Here is a 16,464-nt window from a genome sequence, read left to right as displayed (position 1 = left end):
TTGAAGTTTTTAACTTAAATTGCAAATGTAATTTGCTCAGGCATTTCAAGTCCTCATTTGTTTATTCGAATGGTTATGAGCTAATGAATAAACCGTTAACTTTTGATTGTACGTTTATTCCAAATATTTATGTTCCATTGAATTTCTGAAAGTATTTCTAAATGGTGAAGTAATTTTATTATGCTATGGCCGTCATGTTGAAGTCTCGCGTTCGATGTCCGTGTCTAACAAAGTTTATTAGGTTTTTCTGTTCAATACCAGTCCGATGTCTAAAATTTGGTCCAGTTAATGGTAATATTCTCCTTATTACATTGGACCGATACAGACATTGCCCAATGTGGACACCTTGGTCAAAAAGGATGATATACCTATAATTGGGATAATTAAACAATATTATTATTTTTTATATATTTTATTTATTGCTTGGTCGGTAAGTCCGGTAAGTGCCAGCATTCATGAGCTTAAGGCAAGAGAGTGCTGGTAGTATCGAAGCTGGGTCCTTTAGAGTACTACGTTGTACTGTGGATTATTATTATTATTATAACACATCTGACTATCTTTGAAAAAGGACTGCGGCTTGATGCTATGTATGTAACATACCAAGTTTAACGCGTGGTTACGTTGACGTATAAGTTTTGGTTAGAGGTATCAGCTTGAACGCGCGGCTGCGACGTTGTATAAGTTAGGTTAAACTAAAAGGGGCTGAGTGCTAGTTAGGTTCAGGAATTTAAACGTTTGACATAACAGAGCTTTAATCATTTATCGCTAATTATCAGGTTAATATTCAATTTTGGTTTACTAATTCTGTCTGGATTGTTGCGTTTGAGTTACATAAGGAGATGAATTGTTATCATTCTTCTAGAGATTTCCCTTGTCTTCTATGTACTTTAAATTCTATACTCTGACTAGCAAGCGTAAGTGGCACTAGGCAGGGTATTACAGTTAGCAAAACAGACTGCAGGCGGGGTTAAAAAGTTCTCTAGTGGAGATACAGCAAGTACAGCTTTAGACGTCCACCAGCAAGATGGACAGACGACTTGGTAACAGGCACTTGACAGGCATTCCTACGCCTGAGGAACACGCTGGATGTAGTCTACTTTGACAGGTCCGTCTGCAAATATTTAGACCTATGTTCTGAAGTGGACTGCATGTGACTAATTGATTGACTAAATTACAACATGTGATTATGATGTAATCTAGTCAAAAAAGGAAAATAATATCTATTGACTAAGGATCTAATTATTTAGTATTCTAAAAAGAAATCCAGATGTACGGTTTTAGAATAAGTTAATACAGAATTCATCGAAATCGCTTAACATATCATTTACTCGTTGGATAAATAACCAGCCACACAATCAAATTATTTCTGCACTTAAAATACAATAAAGTCCGCCTTAATAAAAATCTAAGTTTGCATACCAAATATTTTGCGTGTACAAGTATATCATAAAAGAAAATTTACGGACGCTAAATGAACGTGTGTATGTTATTTTAACAACGTGTTATAATCGTAAAAATCCTCCGCACGTTAATAAAGACAAATGAGTTAATAAACTTCACGTAGCGTTCATAAAAATATACTAATTTGGCTGCATGCCTACAAAGTTTTTATTGAGCGACTTAGCCCGGACAATATACAGGAGTGTTGGCTGTGCGTTCCAATTTGGGATACGAGGCTATAATTAATGGCACTAGTGCAAATTCCATTGAACTGCTAACTTACATGATGGGTTAGTAACTACAAATTATTACCAATTACGGGTGCTCTTTGTGGCAGCACAATTAGTACACACCGCCATCTAGTTAACATCACTAGAACTGCGATGAAAATCGATAATTAGAAAATAATCACATTAGATGAAGAAACACAATCCTGAATTGCGGTAGTAGAATTTACCACCTCAGAATTTCTATTCCGAGAATCGTCGGAGGAACCGCGACCGGTCAGGCGCAACTTCTGCCTGACTGAAAATCTTCCCCTTCTATAAACGAACGTAACCTTCTGTTCTTCTACGGTGGCGTCCACCTATACGCTGCTACACTCTTACTTTACTCCGGCCTCAAAATGTCTAGAACCAAAGACTAAAAAGTCCATACTAAATTATCGTCTTAGCGAAGGTGACTATTGAATGTTTATGGTTAAACGATAATTTAAATTCAATTGGACTCTAAATATTTCACTATGTAATAAATGTTATATTAAGCTGCTGTTATGAGACATTTTTTTCCCGATAACCAATTTTTATTTCATGACATCACGTGCAAAGCATCTTACGATAGCTAGTATTTCATTATAAATCAACAGCTGGTATATCATGACTAACAGTCATGGACGTTAATAAACGTGTAGAAGTTATTTTCACAACATGTAATCATAAAAAGTGATTTTTGTCCGTTGTTGGAGAGCTCGCGCATATTAATTCAATCCACCTTGTTTACATTTAACGCATTTTTACCGTGAAAATGGTCCGTAATTAAGACATACACACGAGCTGGCCGGGTGGAAATTAAATGTGATTTCAGGGTCTAGAGAGCGAAAAAATGTAACCGAGGTAGAAAGTTTTTTCGGCTCATTTTAATACACATAATATTATTTGTCGCTGTTAAGCATCAAAGCTGATTTGGTAAGAAAATGAAAACTAAATTAATAGTTATAAAGTGCATTATTAAATAATTATTAAAATATAAATAATAATATGACAAATATTTAAATGAGATAATATTTTATAAGTTAGGTACTATTTAGTCCTTGTTTTTCTATGATTCCGTATATTTTTCCAGCGAATTATAAGTAATCTTCGAATTAAACATAGTTTTTTTATCTTTTTATAAGCGTAGATAATCTATGATATTAAATAGTAAATCTTTCTCTTGTCCCCAGCAATAACATCAGCGCACGACATAACGCAGTTGAAGGTGCCGTTGTACGCCGACCCGCGGCGCGCCGCCGAACTCAGCTGTCATTTCCAAATGAATGACCAGAAACTACACTCTGTCAAGTGGTACAGGGACATGAATGAGATATTTAGATACAATCCGTCACAGAAGGTGAGTTGATATTTATATTTTATAGCTGGATGGCTAAAGATCAGTTAGAACCACGCATTTATTAATTTAAATTTTAGTTGGCGTCATTGTCAATGGCGACGCATGATGCTTACTATCAGGCGAAAGGCCTTCTAGTTTCATCATTAATTTGTATAAAAGTCTTGACAACCCCCACGAGTAACCACATGCAGACAGGTTTTTGGCTATTCCATTAGCCATTCGTAGCAAAGCTACCGATTTACGCCGGGATTCTGTGGTAATATTATCTGTTTAAGTTTCTGCTCTAGCTGATCCATTCATGTTGAAACAAAATTATCCACAAAATGGCTCAGCTACCATAATTTTTTTATCAAAATGTAAAATCATGTCCTCAATCTACTGCACTTAAATTCACAGGCCTGTGTTGTTTCTACATCATTTTCGATAGCTAACAAATGAACAACCCCGGCAAAATGGTAAGCAGTTTCCAAAACTTTGCCATTTGGAATGTTGGCTCAATAAGTTGCGGGTTTACGATTAAGTTTGTGAGTTGCGAAAATATCTTCAAGTTATAAAGTCAATAGGTCTAATATTGTACGTTGCGGGTCAGTTATCAACTTTGATGTTGACGGGTAACTTAGGTTGGCAAAGAAGGTCCAAAAGACTAAAATAGACGGTGGAAGTTATATTGATCAGAAAATTCTCTTTGACGATAAAGTTGTCGTTTTCATATAAGTGATTAATTCTAAATTAATATTTTATTACATTTTTAATAAAATATTAAAAATGTAATAAAATATTAATTTAGATTCTGTCACCTGGTGTTCTTTTCTTTTTAAGGCGATACCTCAAGGTCCATTTTCATACATTTTGTTTCACCTTTAATCTGGGTAACTAAACAAGTATTGGCAAGTAAAGAATTTAAATTCACGTCCAGTTAGTGATTAGTTCTCGCAGTTGAAAGAAAAACGTAAAAATAATTAATAATCATGGATATTTCTGCCTTTAAAATTTCGTCATATTATCGTATCGCCTTAATATTAATCTTTGCCAGTTGTTTGTTGAGATTTATTACGTAAAAACTGTCAAAATATGAAAGAAAAAAAAAAACATTATTTGATTAGAAATATTCATATTTACTATAATTTTTTCGATAACTTACACTAATCACAACTTTCACCATATGTAAAAAAATTAAGATAAAAAGATCTGATAGAATGAAATATCTAAAAATACTTCGAATCTAATAAAACACATTATTGCTCAACCAGAACTCAAATTGATTTGGCAACAATTGAATTAATTTATGTCTGTAATAAAAGAAGCTCTTAATAAATATGGCTAATAAATAATGGAGTATAAAAGCGAAATGTCAAGAAATTAGGCTAGATTTGGTTGGCAGATGACGCGACACGTTGAGATATTCGTCATTTTGCAAATGTGTACGTTAAGTATTTTTTTTTGTTTCGCGGAGAAAGTACCTTGTTACTACCGCCTAGCCTTCATGAGGCGACTGAGCGGTTATGTTGGAGTAACCGTACCCTACGGCCCGGCGTTGAACCGCCCGAATTTGATGATGGCCTTCGGGCGAACGCCGGGCCGAGACCCTAGCACTATATACGCCCTACGCATGGCCTACCAACTAAAAGTCCGCGGTGGTCCTGTTCGGCGCATTTGGGACGGTTGCGGGCTTCCTCTGACGGAAGTATCTAAGTCTTCGTCCCCAGCCGTCCCTGCGCGGTGCCGCCTAGTGGGGCCGTCTCCTAGGGCTCAGAAACCCCGCGCACCGAAGACCGCCGCCGGCGTCAACGGCAGCATGAGGTCTATGTTCTATGCTGCCGTCCACCCCGGCATCCAACGCATGATGCATACTAAGGGCGGACAGCCCCCTGCTGCCCGCCGATGACCCCCCAATGGCCCCTATTCGTCGCCTCTTACGACAGGTAGGGGATACCGTGGTGGAATTCTCCAAACGCCTCCAATCCACAGGGCGAATGTATGTTAAGTCTAAGTGCTATAGGACCAAACTCTTCTGCCGAATTACACAATATTTATTTTATAAATACTTCTTTTTATTCTGATTAAATATAAAAATCTTTATATACAAAAACGTCCAGTATCAATGTACAAATAAACAGTGAAAAAACTTTTCTTTGATGTATTGCCTAACATAAACTTGCAACGCACAAAAGGGTTGATTGAAAAAGTATGGAGCAAAAATATACTGTTTGACCAAAGGAGAAAATTCGACACACAAAGGGTATGAACCCTGCTTTTGAAATCGTTAACTCAAACGTATAGTAAAATTTTATTCGATACCTACATTTTTACGTTGTATCGTTGAGTAATAACACTCCTAATATAGGTACTGGTAAAACTAAAAAATCTTGCTTTCATCTGTCTGTATATTCTATTAAAATTATATCAGTCCTGTATTATACACTGTCTTACTGCTGGACCCGGGTCTCCTATACTACTGAGAGGGATTAAGCCTTAGACTACCACGCTGGCCTAGTGCAGTTTAGCAAACTTTACATACTCTCAAAATTCATAAAGAGAACTTCTCAGGTGTGAGGTTTCGATGATTAATTTTACCATTAAAGCAGGCGATAACTCACAAAGAATACTCATATAACCTTAGACTTTTCTAAGGTTATATGAGTATTCTTTGTGAGTTTTCGTTGTAGACTTCAAAATTCGTGCAAAATATTTCATCGATATAAATAAAAGTGAACCAAATAAATCCAACACATGCAACATTCCTCGAGCGAACGGTTTTTTATATATTTTTTACTAACGTTACGGATGTCAACAATTTTCAAGCTTGGATAGTATATTTGTACAAATAACAAACGAAAATAAAACAACTCGCTAAGAGTGAAGCGGTGTTCCGTGGCACAATTTACCACTACTATTTAAAAAGTAAAGGCTTATCTTTTAATACCACTGCTCGGTGTAACAGTGGTTTCATAACATAATACAATTATTTGAACTTTCTTAAATGTTTTATAAAATTCATAATAACTTCACTTTTGTTACTTTGTAAACCGAATTTTCCCTCTAATTACAATTTTTATCTATGGTTCATAAAGACATATCAATAATATAAATACTGTGTGGTGTTGCTTGAGACTTCGTCCACGTGAAACGCCTTTTCCGCTATAAAAGTAAACACTATTCGATGTCAGCGCCATCTATTTAGTAAATTTGTTATTTTTTCCATGGAAGAAAATTAAAATAAATAGCATTTGAGTTTATCCAGGACATCATTTATCAGAGTGCCAAATTTCATCGAAAACCGTTCAGTTGCATCGGCGTTTACTTCTAACAAACTTACAAATATCCAAACATTTTTACAAACTTTCGCATTTATAATGTTAGTAAGAATTTATAAGTGATAGATTAATTGGGACTGCAAAGGTCTGCCGAAGGCCTCAGGATCAAAACCCAAGGCACCTGAAGGTCTGATTTTTCGAAGTTACATGTGTATTGATTGTCAAATATCGCTCGCTTGCATGGTGAAGGAAAACATCTTGAGGAAACCTACATAACTGACAATTCATTATATGAAGTATGTCAACCCGCAAGAGGCCCTCGTGGTGGACTAAGGCCTAAACCCTTTCAGTGGTAGAGGCAGCCCGTGCTCAGCAGTAGGCACTAGGCAGTATATAATACAGGGCTGATATAAGTATACAACGTATTTGTTCTTTATACTTTCCATTGGTTATGATTACCAGGTGTCAAAAATAGTATATAAGAAATATCTTTAAGCTTTATACTGAATTATAGGTATATAGGTAATAGAGGCTTAATATTTTAAATGAATAAAGTCCTTAGGGAATAACTTTCCAAAATATTCTGAATTTGCCCTGCCGTTAGTTACAAACTACGACCTGTCGAATCCAGTCAGTCGCTGTTGATTTTGGGTATACCTGCCCCATCTTACTACACATATAATATTGAAACATGGGTTCCCCTCATAAACATGTTAAAATCAGTGCTGTATTTTCGACTCTTGAAATTTACATGATAGGCATTAAGTTAATCACATTTATTGGTAAGATAGTGAGGGTAAATCACCTTATTGGATTAATCTTAACGGTCTAGGACTATTTACCGTGAGATTCTAGGTTCGATTCTCACTTCAAGCAACCCAGATTGTTAGTCGTTAATATTACTATCGACGATAAATAAATGTGAGTTTATCAATAGTGAAATTTTTCAAAAGGTAAGCCACGGCAAATAAAAATTGCCTTAGTTAACATATCGCAGCTAATTTTACGGAAAGCTAAAACTAAGGTTAATAAACCTAAAAGGGAAGCCGGTAGGTATATGGATGCTTCGCCACTGGTGGTTATTGACTAAAAATATTGTGAATCAGAAATTCATCAATTACGTCATAACAAAACTAACAAAGCCTGTTTGTTTCAGCCATCAATACGCCTGTTCAATGTGACAGGCATCATGGTTCAAGGCGGTGAATGCCAGACGGACTCTTGTATGGTGCGTGTGATGCCGCCGCCGATAGCCACGGGCGCAGCCTACACTTGCGAAGTGTCTACTGAAGGACCCAAGTTCCAGATCGCGAGGAAATCAAAACACATGACCGTTGTTGGTGAGCTTCCTTATAGAAAGGTTTTCTTAATTACTATACAAGCAATAATTTAGAAAAATCCACGAAAGACGACCATATTTTTAGTACTTATCAATATTTTTTATTAATGTATGCCTATATCACATTAAAGGTATATACGTAGCGAAATAGGATAAAGAAGAATACGCATATTAACTTCAAACTGAATGAAGTAAAATTTAAAGATTTTTTAACTATGTTGTTCTACCATTTAAATAAAAAAATATTATTAAAAGTTTTACAAGCTTGTTTGACCAGAACAGCGAACTTTTTGGCACCTCTTTGAAAATTCATTCTAAGCGAAAATCGCTCAACCATGAAGCCATGTTTGAACAGATATAGCTGGTTTATATTTCCAATTTTTTTATGAAAATACCAAAAATCACAATCCGCAGTATATTTAAAGAGATTTTTGGCGTACGCATTTGCTCCGTTAAATTGAACTTACGCATGAAAAGGGAAACTTGTTTAATTAAATAACAGCAAATTAAAAAATACTAACCATTTATTTCCATATTTTTCCATCATCAAAATACTGAGAAATATAAAGCTTAAAGAGTATGCATTTTTGCGCTCATTTCAGGTACGAATCATTAGTCGATAAAAATTAAAGAACATAAAATTTTTCGGACGAAAAAAATGCAGTATAGTTTAAAGGTACTTCGAAACTAACTTATAATAAAGCATGCAGGATTTATTATAATTTAATTTCAACCCTCATCATCAGAAACTATCAGCAATTAACGTGTAAGAGGAATTCATTGCAAACTCCCTGCTCCAATGAAGTGAAATAAAGTCAAACTTTGAAGACTAGTTAACGATTAGAGACTTCGGCTAATTGATTCCTAAGTTCATCGTCGTCTTCAGTAAAGCGCATGTAAAATCAATTTTAAATACATGATTTATGCAGCTTAATAGGGAATATTTATATATTTTTATTTCGTAGTAGCTTTGGTTCGCGGCTCCGTCCGCGTGCAGGAGTTTTCCGCGATATTCTTCTTTCCGACTTGCTTGACATGTATCGTTAAATTATAACCAAATTACACAAAATCATTATAAATTGTAACCTATGTGTTATTCTGATGTATGGTTATACATCAGAATAACACATTACAATATTACTGTAAAGTTTCATCTAAATCCGTTCAGTAGTTTTTTCGTGAAAGAGGAACAAACAAATATACATACATCCATCCTCACTAACTTTCCCATTTGTAATATTAGTAGGATATATTTTTCAACACCTGCCTCGAAAGTTTAATTACAAAAACTAATGTGTACACATAACAAGCATACCTTTACAATATACTTTTACAAAAAATACCTAATAACTTTTTTGTATTGAATGCTTTCTGAATAAAGAATCAGCACATACTGGATAAAGAATTTAAAAACAGTCTGTTAAAGTAAGTGCAATTCGCAAATCGAATATAGTTAGGTCACAAAGACTTAAAATGTAATAAAAGAAATGGGATCTAAAAACTTGTATTTTATTACTGAAATGTAAGCATTTATTATACTTGTTTATTTATACACACTTGTACATATAATATATATTTAGACATACAATAGAATATAAAAATACAATAGAATAAATCAAATATGTCTACTTCAGACGTTGAAGAAATAAGACACTATTTTCTCAACTCAGCACATAAATCTAGACCAACGAAATTGAAAGAGATAAAAAATTCAATTGACATAATTTTCTTCGTATTGTCAATTATTATCTCGGTTTTTATTCTTATACACAGAATCTAGCCAATTATATGATGTAATTTTGCAGGCCGTTTATTTATCAGATATTCTATTATGAAGCCATCAGATGGACATTACGGTTCGGGGCACAATACACTGAAATGATTTTGTTATGATGCTATCATATTATAAACGTAGTTTTATAGATAAAATCGAACCCAACCTTTCAAATGTAATAAGGATTCTCCGTAGGCAGTTCAATTCAGTATTTCTCTTAAACATAAAGGTTGGTAGTGGTAACTCGTGATTTAAAAATTAATGTAATGAAAACAGAATTAAAGTCAAAATAAAATAATGTTTATAAATAGAATTTATTATGTTACAAATAAATTGTACTATTTTAATGATAAAATATTCTACTAAGTTACTTAACAAGTATTAAAGCAAAACAAATATCTATGTTTAGAATAGACGTCTATAATTATTATACGATTTTATAAGACTAAAATATGAAATCATATTTTAATATAAAACTAATAAGCTTATAATATGACTAGCGTTAAATACATTACTCAGTGCAATGAGCAAGAATGACAATTTTCACGGAAGCGTAACTAAGGAGGGGCCAGGAATAGTCACAAAGTGTACAGGATATCTTTTGTCTTATACATTTAGATATATTTAGATTACCTACACATATAACCCGCAAACGAAGCGGGAATCTACTCAGATATAATAAAAAAGTTAAATCAATATAATATGTCACTTGTGTTTCAACCACAAAGACCGAATTTGCAATACAGAAAGCATACACAAATCAAACTGTCACATCAAATATTTGACTATTTTCCTCTCTTTTTATAGAAGCAAGAGTATGACGTACACATATATTTCATTCCAGACGAGTGTCGCAGAAACAATTTATTTAAACTTCTGAAGCCCCAGGGCTTATAGTACCAGTACTATAAACCATTGTAATATTTCAGCTTAGGCCGAGTGCATACACCAACGTAAAAGTTTCGGTTCGGATAAAACTGAACCGGTTGCATTGTGACTACTGACTGTAAGGAGTTTTATCGGTGCAATTATCTCCGCACCAGAATCCGGCAACTCGACGGCATCAATGTGGCCGCGATCTAACAATAGCTGTCGTAGTTCGAATTTAAAGCTTTTAATTAACTTCGGCATTCCTATTCCACAATGGCGAACTCTCATTGGATATTTATTAATTTGTGTAGTACAACTGTAACTCACTTAGGACACCTGATTTCAGTTTTAGATGAATTCAAATCTATTTTGCCTGCAGCGATGCCGGACGGAGACCCAGTGATAATTGGGGCGCCGAAAGTGCTGAAGCCTGGGGAGCAAATATTCCTCAACTGCACGTCTGACTACTCGCTACCATCCGCTGACATTAATTGGTACATCGACGATGAGCTACAAAAGGTTGGTACACAATGCGCCTCACAACGCAATTCATTTGCTTAATTCGAACACGAATGCATTTACGAATCAAATTTCAATCAAGGGAGTGATCACAGTTCAATTATGCTGAGACGGTTTCGTGTTTGTCCGAGAAACTAAGTAGAAAACATGGTCAGTGTTTGTACAATCTAATAGATTACCTGTTTAAAGTGCAAAGGTTCGGTGGTGTCATTACCTGGCTGATTTGCAGAATTTAATTGACATTAAAGCTATCGCTAGTAAAGTTACAGTGAATAGCTATTGGAAGTACGTTGTACCAAACAATCGTAAAATGGGAAACAGCTGATTGGTCATGTGTGACCGGAGCTTTACACACAGCGGTGGCACACAATGCACTTGGCAGATAGCTTGAGTCGATTCTGTTTGCTCTCGTGGTATACAGGAATCCAATTTGAGAGGATTAGGTACCCTATTCATTGATGTGATTGGAAACGATAAATTGATATCGGACGTGTTCTGAGTTACTGTTGCTAGAAACTATTAGCTAAAAGTGGAAATATTAGTTATAACTGACACGTGATTGCTAAATTCGGCCGTACATGAGTGTAATAAATGTTTTGTTTTGTATAATAATTTGGGTTATACGTAATGATTTTTTATGTTTACGCGAATGAGAAACATTAAAATAAAACTATTTAGCCAATTTTATCGCGGTTTTTATACTATAATTTTCTACCGCCGTTTCGAGGACTTTGCAGCTTAGTAGTCACGGGGCGGACTAAGGTGGTCATACGAAAAGTCAAAGTTACAGTACCTACATACATCTTAATTTTTTTTAATTTTTAGCTCTACATTACAAACATGCGCGTAAACATAAGACATTATTATACATAATATTAAATTATGTCAAAACTAAATACACCTTCCATTTGATTTAATAAAATAAAAAATATAGTAAAGTTATGAGTTAAACAAAGTTTTAACTTTTTGGTTCTTTGGAATCAAAATAATACAATAATACTGTTGCGTCATGAGCTTGATAAAATGTCAGCATGATTTTTAAATTTCGAATGAGCTCATTCATTTATTTGGACTCGAATAAACGAATTGAGGGCTATTTTGTTTTTGTATCACAATGGCTCCAAAGAAACCTTTCAACATCGTAGGTGACTTGTCGCATAAAAGTATGAGTAGTGCTCCCACTTAACGACTGAGGCAGCATTGTATGAAGTGCGTTTGCATTGTTTACCATTACAGCGGCTCATTGTTAAGCGGCTCTAAGCAGCCGAGGTACTCTTTAAATCTTCGCTAATGGCCTTTTAAAACGACCAGTATATTTTGCCAAAACGCTCTTCCTTTATTGTTGGCGATAAATCTTAAAATGTTTAAATAATTAGAACTGGGAAAATAAACGGAAACACATCGCGACGTAGCGACTTGGAGATATATTTTACATCTGCAGTAAGTTCGCGGAATTTCAGTAATATTTGGGTTTATTTGTCTTTACCGAGTTTGCAGTTTTACGGTGCGGTTTTATTACTCGTAGTGAAAAACAATATTGAGAAGGCTATGTTTGCTATTTACGAAGGCGAAAAATATTTGATAAGTAATTTCCTGTTTATTATTCCATAAACAGAATTTCATCCTTCGACCATATAATAAAAATCGAGGCTTTCATTTACAATCCTTTTCATTAGCAATGTTTGTTTGAAATAAGCATCGTTTTGAAGAAAATTTATTTAATCATTCCGTTGAAAATATTAATTAAGTTGCAAATACGGCATATTAAACAACATTTCGTTGTAGTTTTATACCAATAACGCTAAGTAATCATCCTCAATAATACAATCAAGTTAATTTCTCGAAAACAGCGAATCAGGGGCAAAAGCTTCAACGCGAACTCGCGTACATAAAATCTTTCCATTGCGATAACTGTTGATTTGATGTCAATCTGACTGAATGTTGGTAATTTCGGTATAATCACATCGCTAAGGACGTATGGTAACTTATTCTGTGATTAGCACCCCCCCTCCTTCCCCCACAAATACTCTATGATTTATGAAGTTTCTTATAGTATATAGTAGTAGTATTATAAGCGGCGATAGCCTAGTTGGGTGTGGAACGGACTGCCGAGACGAATGTCCGGAGGTTCAAATCCCAAGGGCACACACCTCTGACTTTTCTAAAAAATCATGTGTGTATTCTTTGTGAATTTATCGTTCGCTTAACGGTGAAGGAAAACATCGTGAGGAAACCTGCACATCTGAGAAGTTCTCCATAGGATTTTCGAAGGTGTGTGAAGTCTACCAATCCGCACTAGGCCAGCGTGGTGGACTAAGGCCTAATCCCTCTCAGTAGTAGAGGAGGCCCGTGCTCAGCAGTGGGCAAGTATATACTACAGGGCTGATATTATTATTATTATTTATATAGTAGTATTTGCCACTTGCTTTTTATTTTTAATGGTTGCCACCCAAGCACGTGTACATTTAACTTGTGTCCAGTTTCGTGTCCAACGGAATATAAAGCTGAAATTTTTTTTCATATTCACGTACAATTTCGAACTGTGTCCGGTCGTTACGTTTACAGATGGCATCTCGCGGTTTGCTTCCCATTGCTTTAATATTTTCACATGTGTATTTTGACTGCCTAGGTGGTGTAGGTGCATTGCGTGCGCGATATGGCTGCCACGCTGTTGTCTTGGGTTGATATACCAATTTAGACAGTGATATTGCATTTTTATGTTCCTTATCAACTGAGTCAAAAATAATGCCCCATAAATGGTAATAGACTCGCGAGACTGAACATAATTCCCAAAATGAGTACTTATACATTTCTGTCTGCCCCTGGAGGGGTGAAAGGGGTGATGCTATGTATGTTTGTGTATTTTGCAGCCCGAAGCGTGGCAGCGGACGGAGCAGAGCGGGCCCCAGCCGGGGGGTCTACGACGATCGTGGCGCGTGCTACGAGTCCGCGTGCCCCCCAACGCGAGCGGGGCGATGCGGGTGCGGTGCGAAGCGATACTATCCGTCGAGCCGCCGGTAGTGCGCGACGCGAATATCATCATAACAATACATTCACGCACTCAGCTATCGAAATACGTATCTAATAATGCAGGTATGGAATTTTCAGCATTTTATTTTTATTGTATTTTGTTTTAGTCGTATTCATACAAATAAATATATTATAAGTTTTTTTTATAAAGCTATAAATATTTCTATGTAGTGTCACGTACAAAAAATCAAACATCCATTCACATTTGTGATGTTATTCGAAATAGAATACAAATAGTTCCACAGTCGGTAACTATGGTGCGTCGTTAAGCTGTGTAACAGGCCGTTGCTCACGTCTCTCGTTGGTTGACAATTTCGTGGACTTTTATGCTCACTATCATGGTACGACTAGCTGAGGTAATTTTAGTGCTTAATCAAGCATCGACAGTTTGTAGTTATTTTTACTTAGTCTCCGATGTGATTTGAGAGCTTAAGTTTATATTATTATTATCCATTGTATTTATATTAAGATAATTACAATGGACTCAGTTAAACATGACCAGAGATGGCATCGTCTATCCTTACGATAGCTACACCCCTGAAAATAATGTAATTTAAATAATTGATAGAACAATTGTTCTTAATTTGAATTTGAAATAAGTCCCTAAATAATGGCAAGTTCTCGCGTTTCATCTTATAATTTTCATGTGCTACTCATAACGTCGTAGACGACTTTAAAGTGACTACTAAGAATCACTCCAGTTATAAATAATTTTACTTGGCTAAAAATAAATATATTATTATTTTGATTATGTATAACTTAATTTAAAAAAAATAAAAACGTTTTGTAGATATTTTTTTATATTTTTCTTCTTTTACAGGTACAAAACTCGATGTGAATGTTGTGTCATTAGTTATAATATGGACAGTAAAACAAATATCAAGGTTTATGAGCTTATGAGAGTCGGTGTGTTATGTGGTCTGGTGATATTAGTGTAAGTATAGTTAATAATCGGCCAGTGATTGAGATATTCAACAAATAAAGTAACTGTATATGTGTAGGTCGATACGATGTAGCGTCAACCAAATAGTTAATTTAATGCTAGTCATTTACAAAAATGAAAGATATTAATGTTTATCGGATTTTTGGGGGCTATTAAAAAAAATATATATTAAAGTAGCCAAAACATTCTAATTTTAACTTATAATTTAAGCTGGATGTCTTTGTATGTTGGAAATGTTTGTTGAACATAAAATAAATTATTTTAATTAAGGATTTTTCTAGTTCTTGTTGGTTATATAATATGTATTTATATGTTTGATTTGATTTGTAAGAGCCACGTATTGCCAAAAAATCGGCACGGATTTTTTTCAGCGACTGCCGTGATCGTGTTATGTACATTTGCGTACACTTGATATTGTTTCATACTTACTCATTGATTTTGCGAATAAACTCCCTTCGTATTTTTTCTGCAGTGTGGCCTTACCCTTATACACTAGTAACAATGAACTTTGAAATAGATCCTCGAATCAATGAAACACTATTTCATTACATTGTTCGCAATGGTTAATAGTTCGAAAATCTTGCTATTACGGCCATAGAATATGCTCTATAAAATCCGAAAAATGTTCAATATTGAATTCCTGCCGCAAATACCAAGCACATAGCGAACTACAAAATTACCAACGTATCGAATCGACGACGCTATGCTCAAAGCATTCATAATATAAAAATTAAAATGACTAGAAATCCATGCGTTTGTAAACTGTATTATTTGTTCACATCAAAACTTGTAGAAGACGCCCATTATTATGGATCATATGAACTTTAGCTGCAAAATATTATTGTTATATTGCATACTGTATATACCAACATATTTATTTCATAAACCTAGACAATCTGTTGCGAGAATCACCTAAACATTGGCGGATTGTAGGTGATGTACTATTGTATACCTAACTGTCTTAATGCGCGGATTAGCACCACTCTCCAAATATGAAAAGGTAACACAGTTGAACATGCATCTAGTCCAGCCGCACGTCACATAACAGTATGAATTAGGGTGCAGACACAATAACGTGCTTGTGCGGGTTGAAAACGGTTTGATCCATTGTAGTGGGGACAGACCTTTAGAAGGTCATCAAAAATGTACCTAACATAAACGTCTAAACCTAACTGTGTCATTATTATTAGCTAGATAATACGGATCGTCGTATAATTTATGGGTCAAGATTTCTGTAGCTTGTCTGGGCGTTAATTAGTTTTTATATAATAAATAATATATAGTTTAATAATAGGCATTAATCTATGGCTGTGTTTCACTTAAGGTAATGTCAATTCTTTGCACGACATCATCTTTTTAACTATATTGTACAGTAACACGAATTGTTTTTGTTAATTATGATTTAATTGTATTTAAAATTTCAATGTAAATTAAATCTATGATATGGAACGTACTCTCTGGTTTCATTTTTACCCCTTTATCTTATTTTTATAAAAGTTTTGAAAATAAATTACCTATAAAGGATTTTAATGGAAAAGAAAACAAACAGAACAATTTGAAACTAAACGTTTCGCAAACAAAAAAATCACCTTTATCCTAGAAAAGTTATGATGTCTCGTACACGCAAACCGTAAATCTACATTAGGTTTGTAACGTAAACGTTTCGTGGAACCTAAAATAATAATAA

The 16,464-nt window shown here is 34.8% G+C and overlaps 1 protein-coding gene across 1 annotated transcript in view; it reads left to right on the top strand.

The window, feature by feature from the left end:
* The window catches only part of LOC115440421, a 47,767-nt gene extending 31,537 nt beyond the window's left edge, over positions 1–16,230 (top strand). Inside the window, exons 2-6 of the mRNA XM_030164708.1 lie at positions 2,882–3,048; positions 7,459–7,642; positions 10,665–10,804; positions 13,675–13,897; positions 14,655–16,230. Coding sequence (XP_030020568.1) covers positions 2,882–3,048; positions 7,459–7,642; positions 10,665–10,804; positions 13,675–13,897; positions 14,655–14,734 — 794 coding nt within the window. The 3' untranslated portion in view covers positions 14,735–16,230. The remainder of the gene's footprint in view (positions 1–2,881; positions 3,049–7,458; positions 7,643–10,664; positions 10,805–13,674; positions 13,898–14,654) is intronic.
* The last annotated feature ends 234 nt before the right edge of the window (positions 16,231–16,464 follow it).

This window comes from Manduca sexta, chromosome 12 (assembly GCF_014839805.1).
Source record: "Manduca sexta isolate Smith_Timp_Sample1 chromosome 12, JHU_Msex_v1.0, whole genome shotgun sequence".
NCBI classification, from domain to species: domain Eukaryota; kingdom Metazoa; phylum Arthropoda; class Insecta; order Lepidoptera; family Sphingidae; genus Manduca; species Manduca sexta.
The sequence above is the reverse complement of the archived record's forward strand: the minus strand, read 5'-3'. Positions and strand labels throughout refer to the sequence as shown.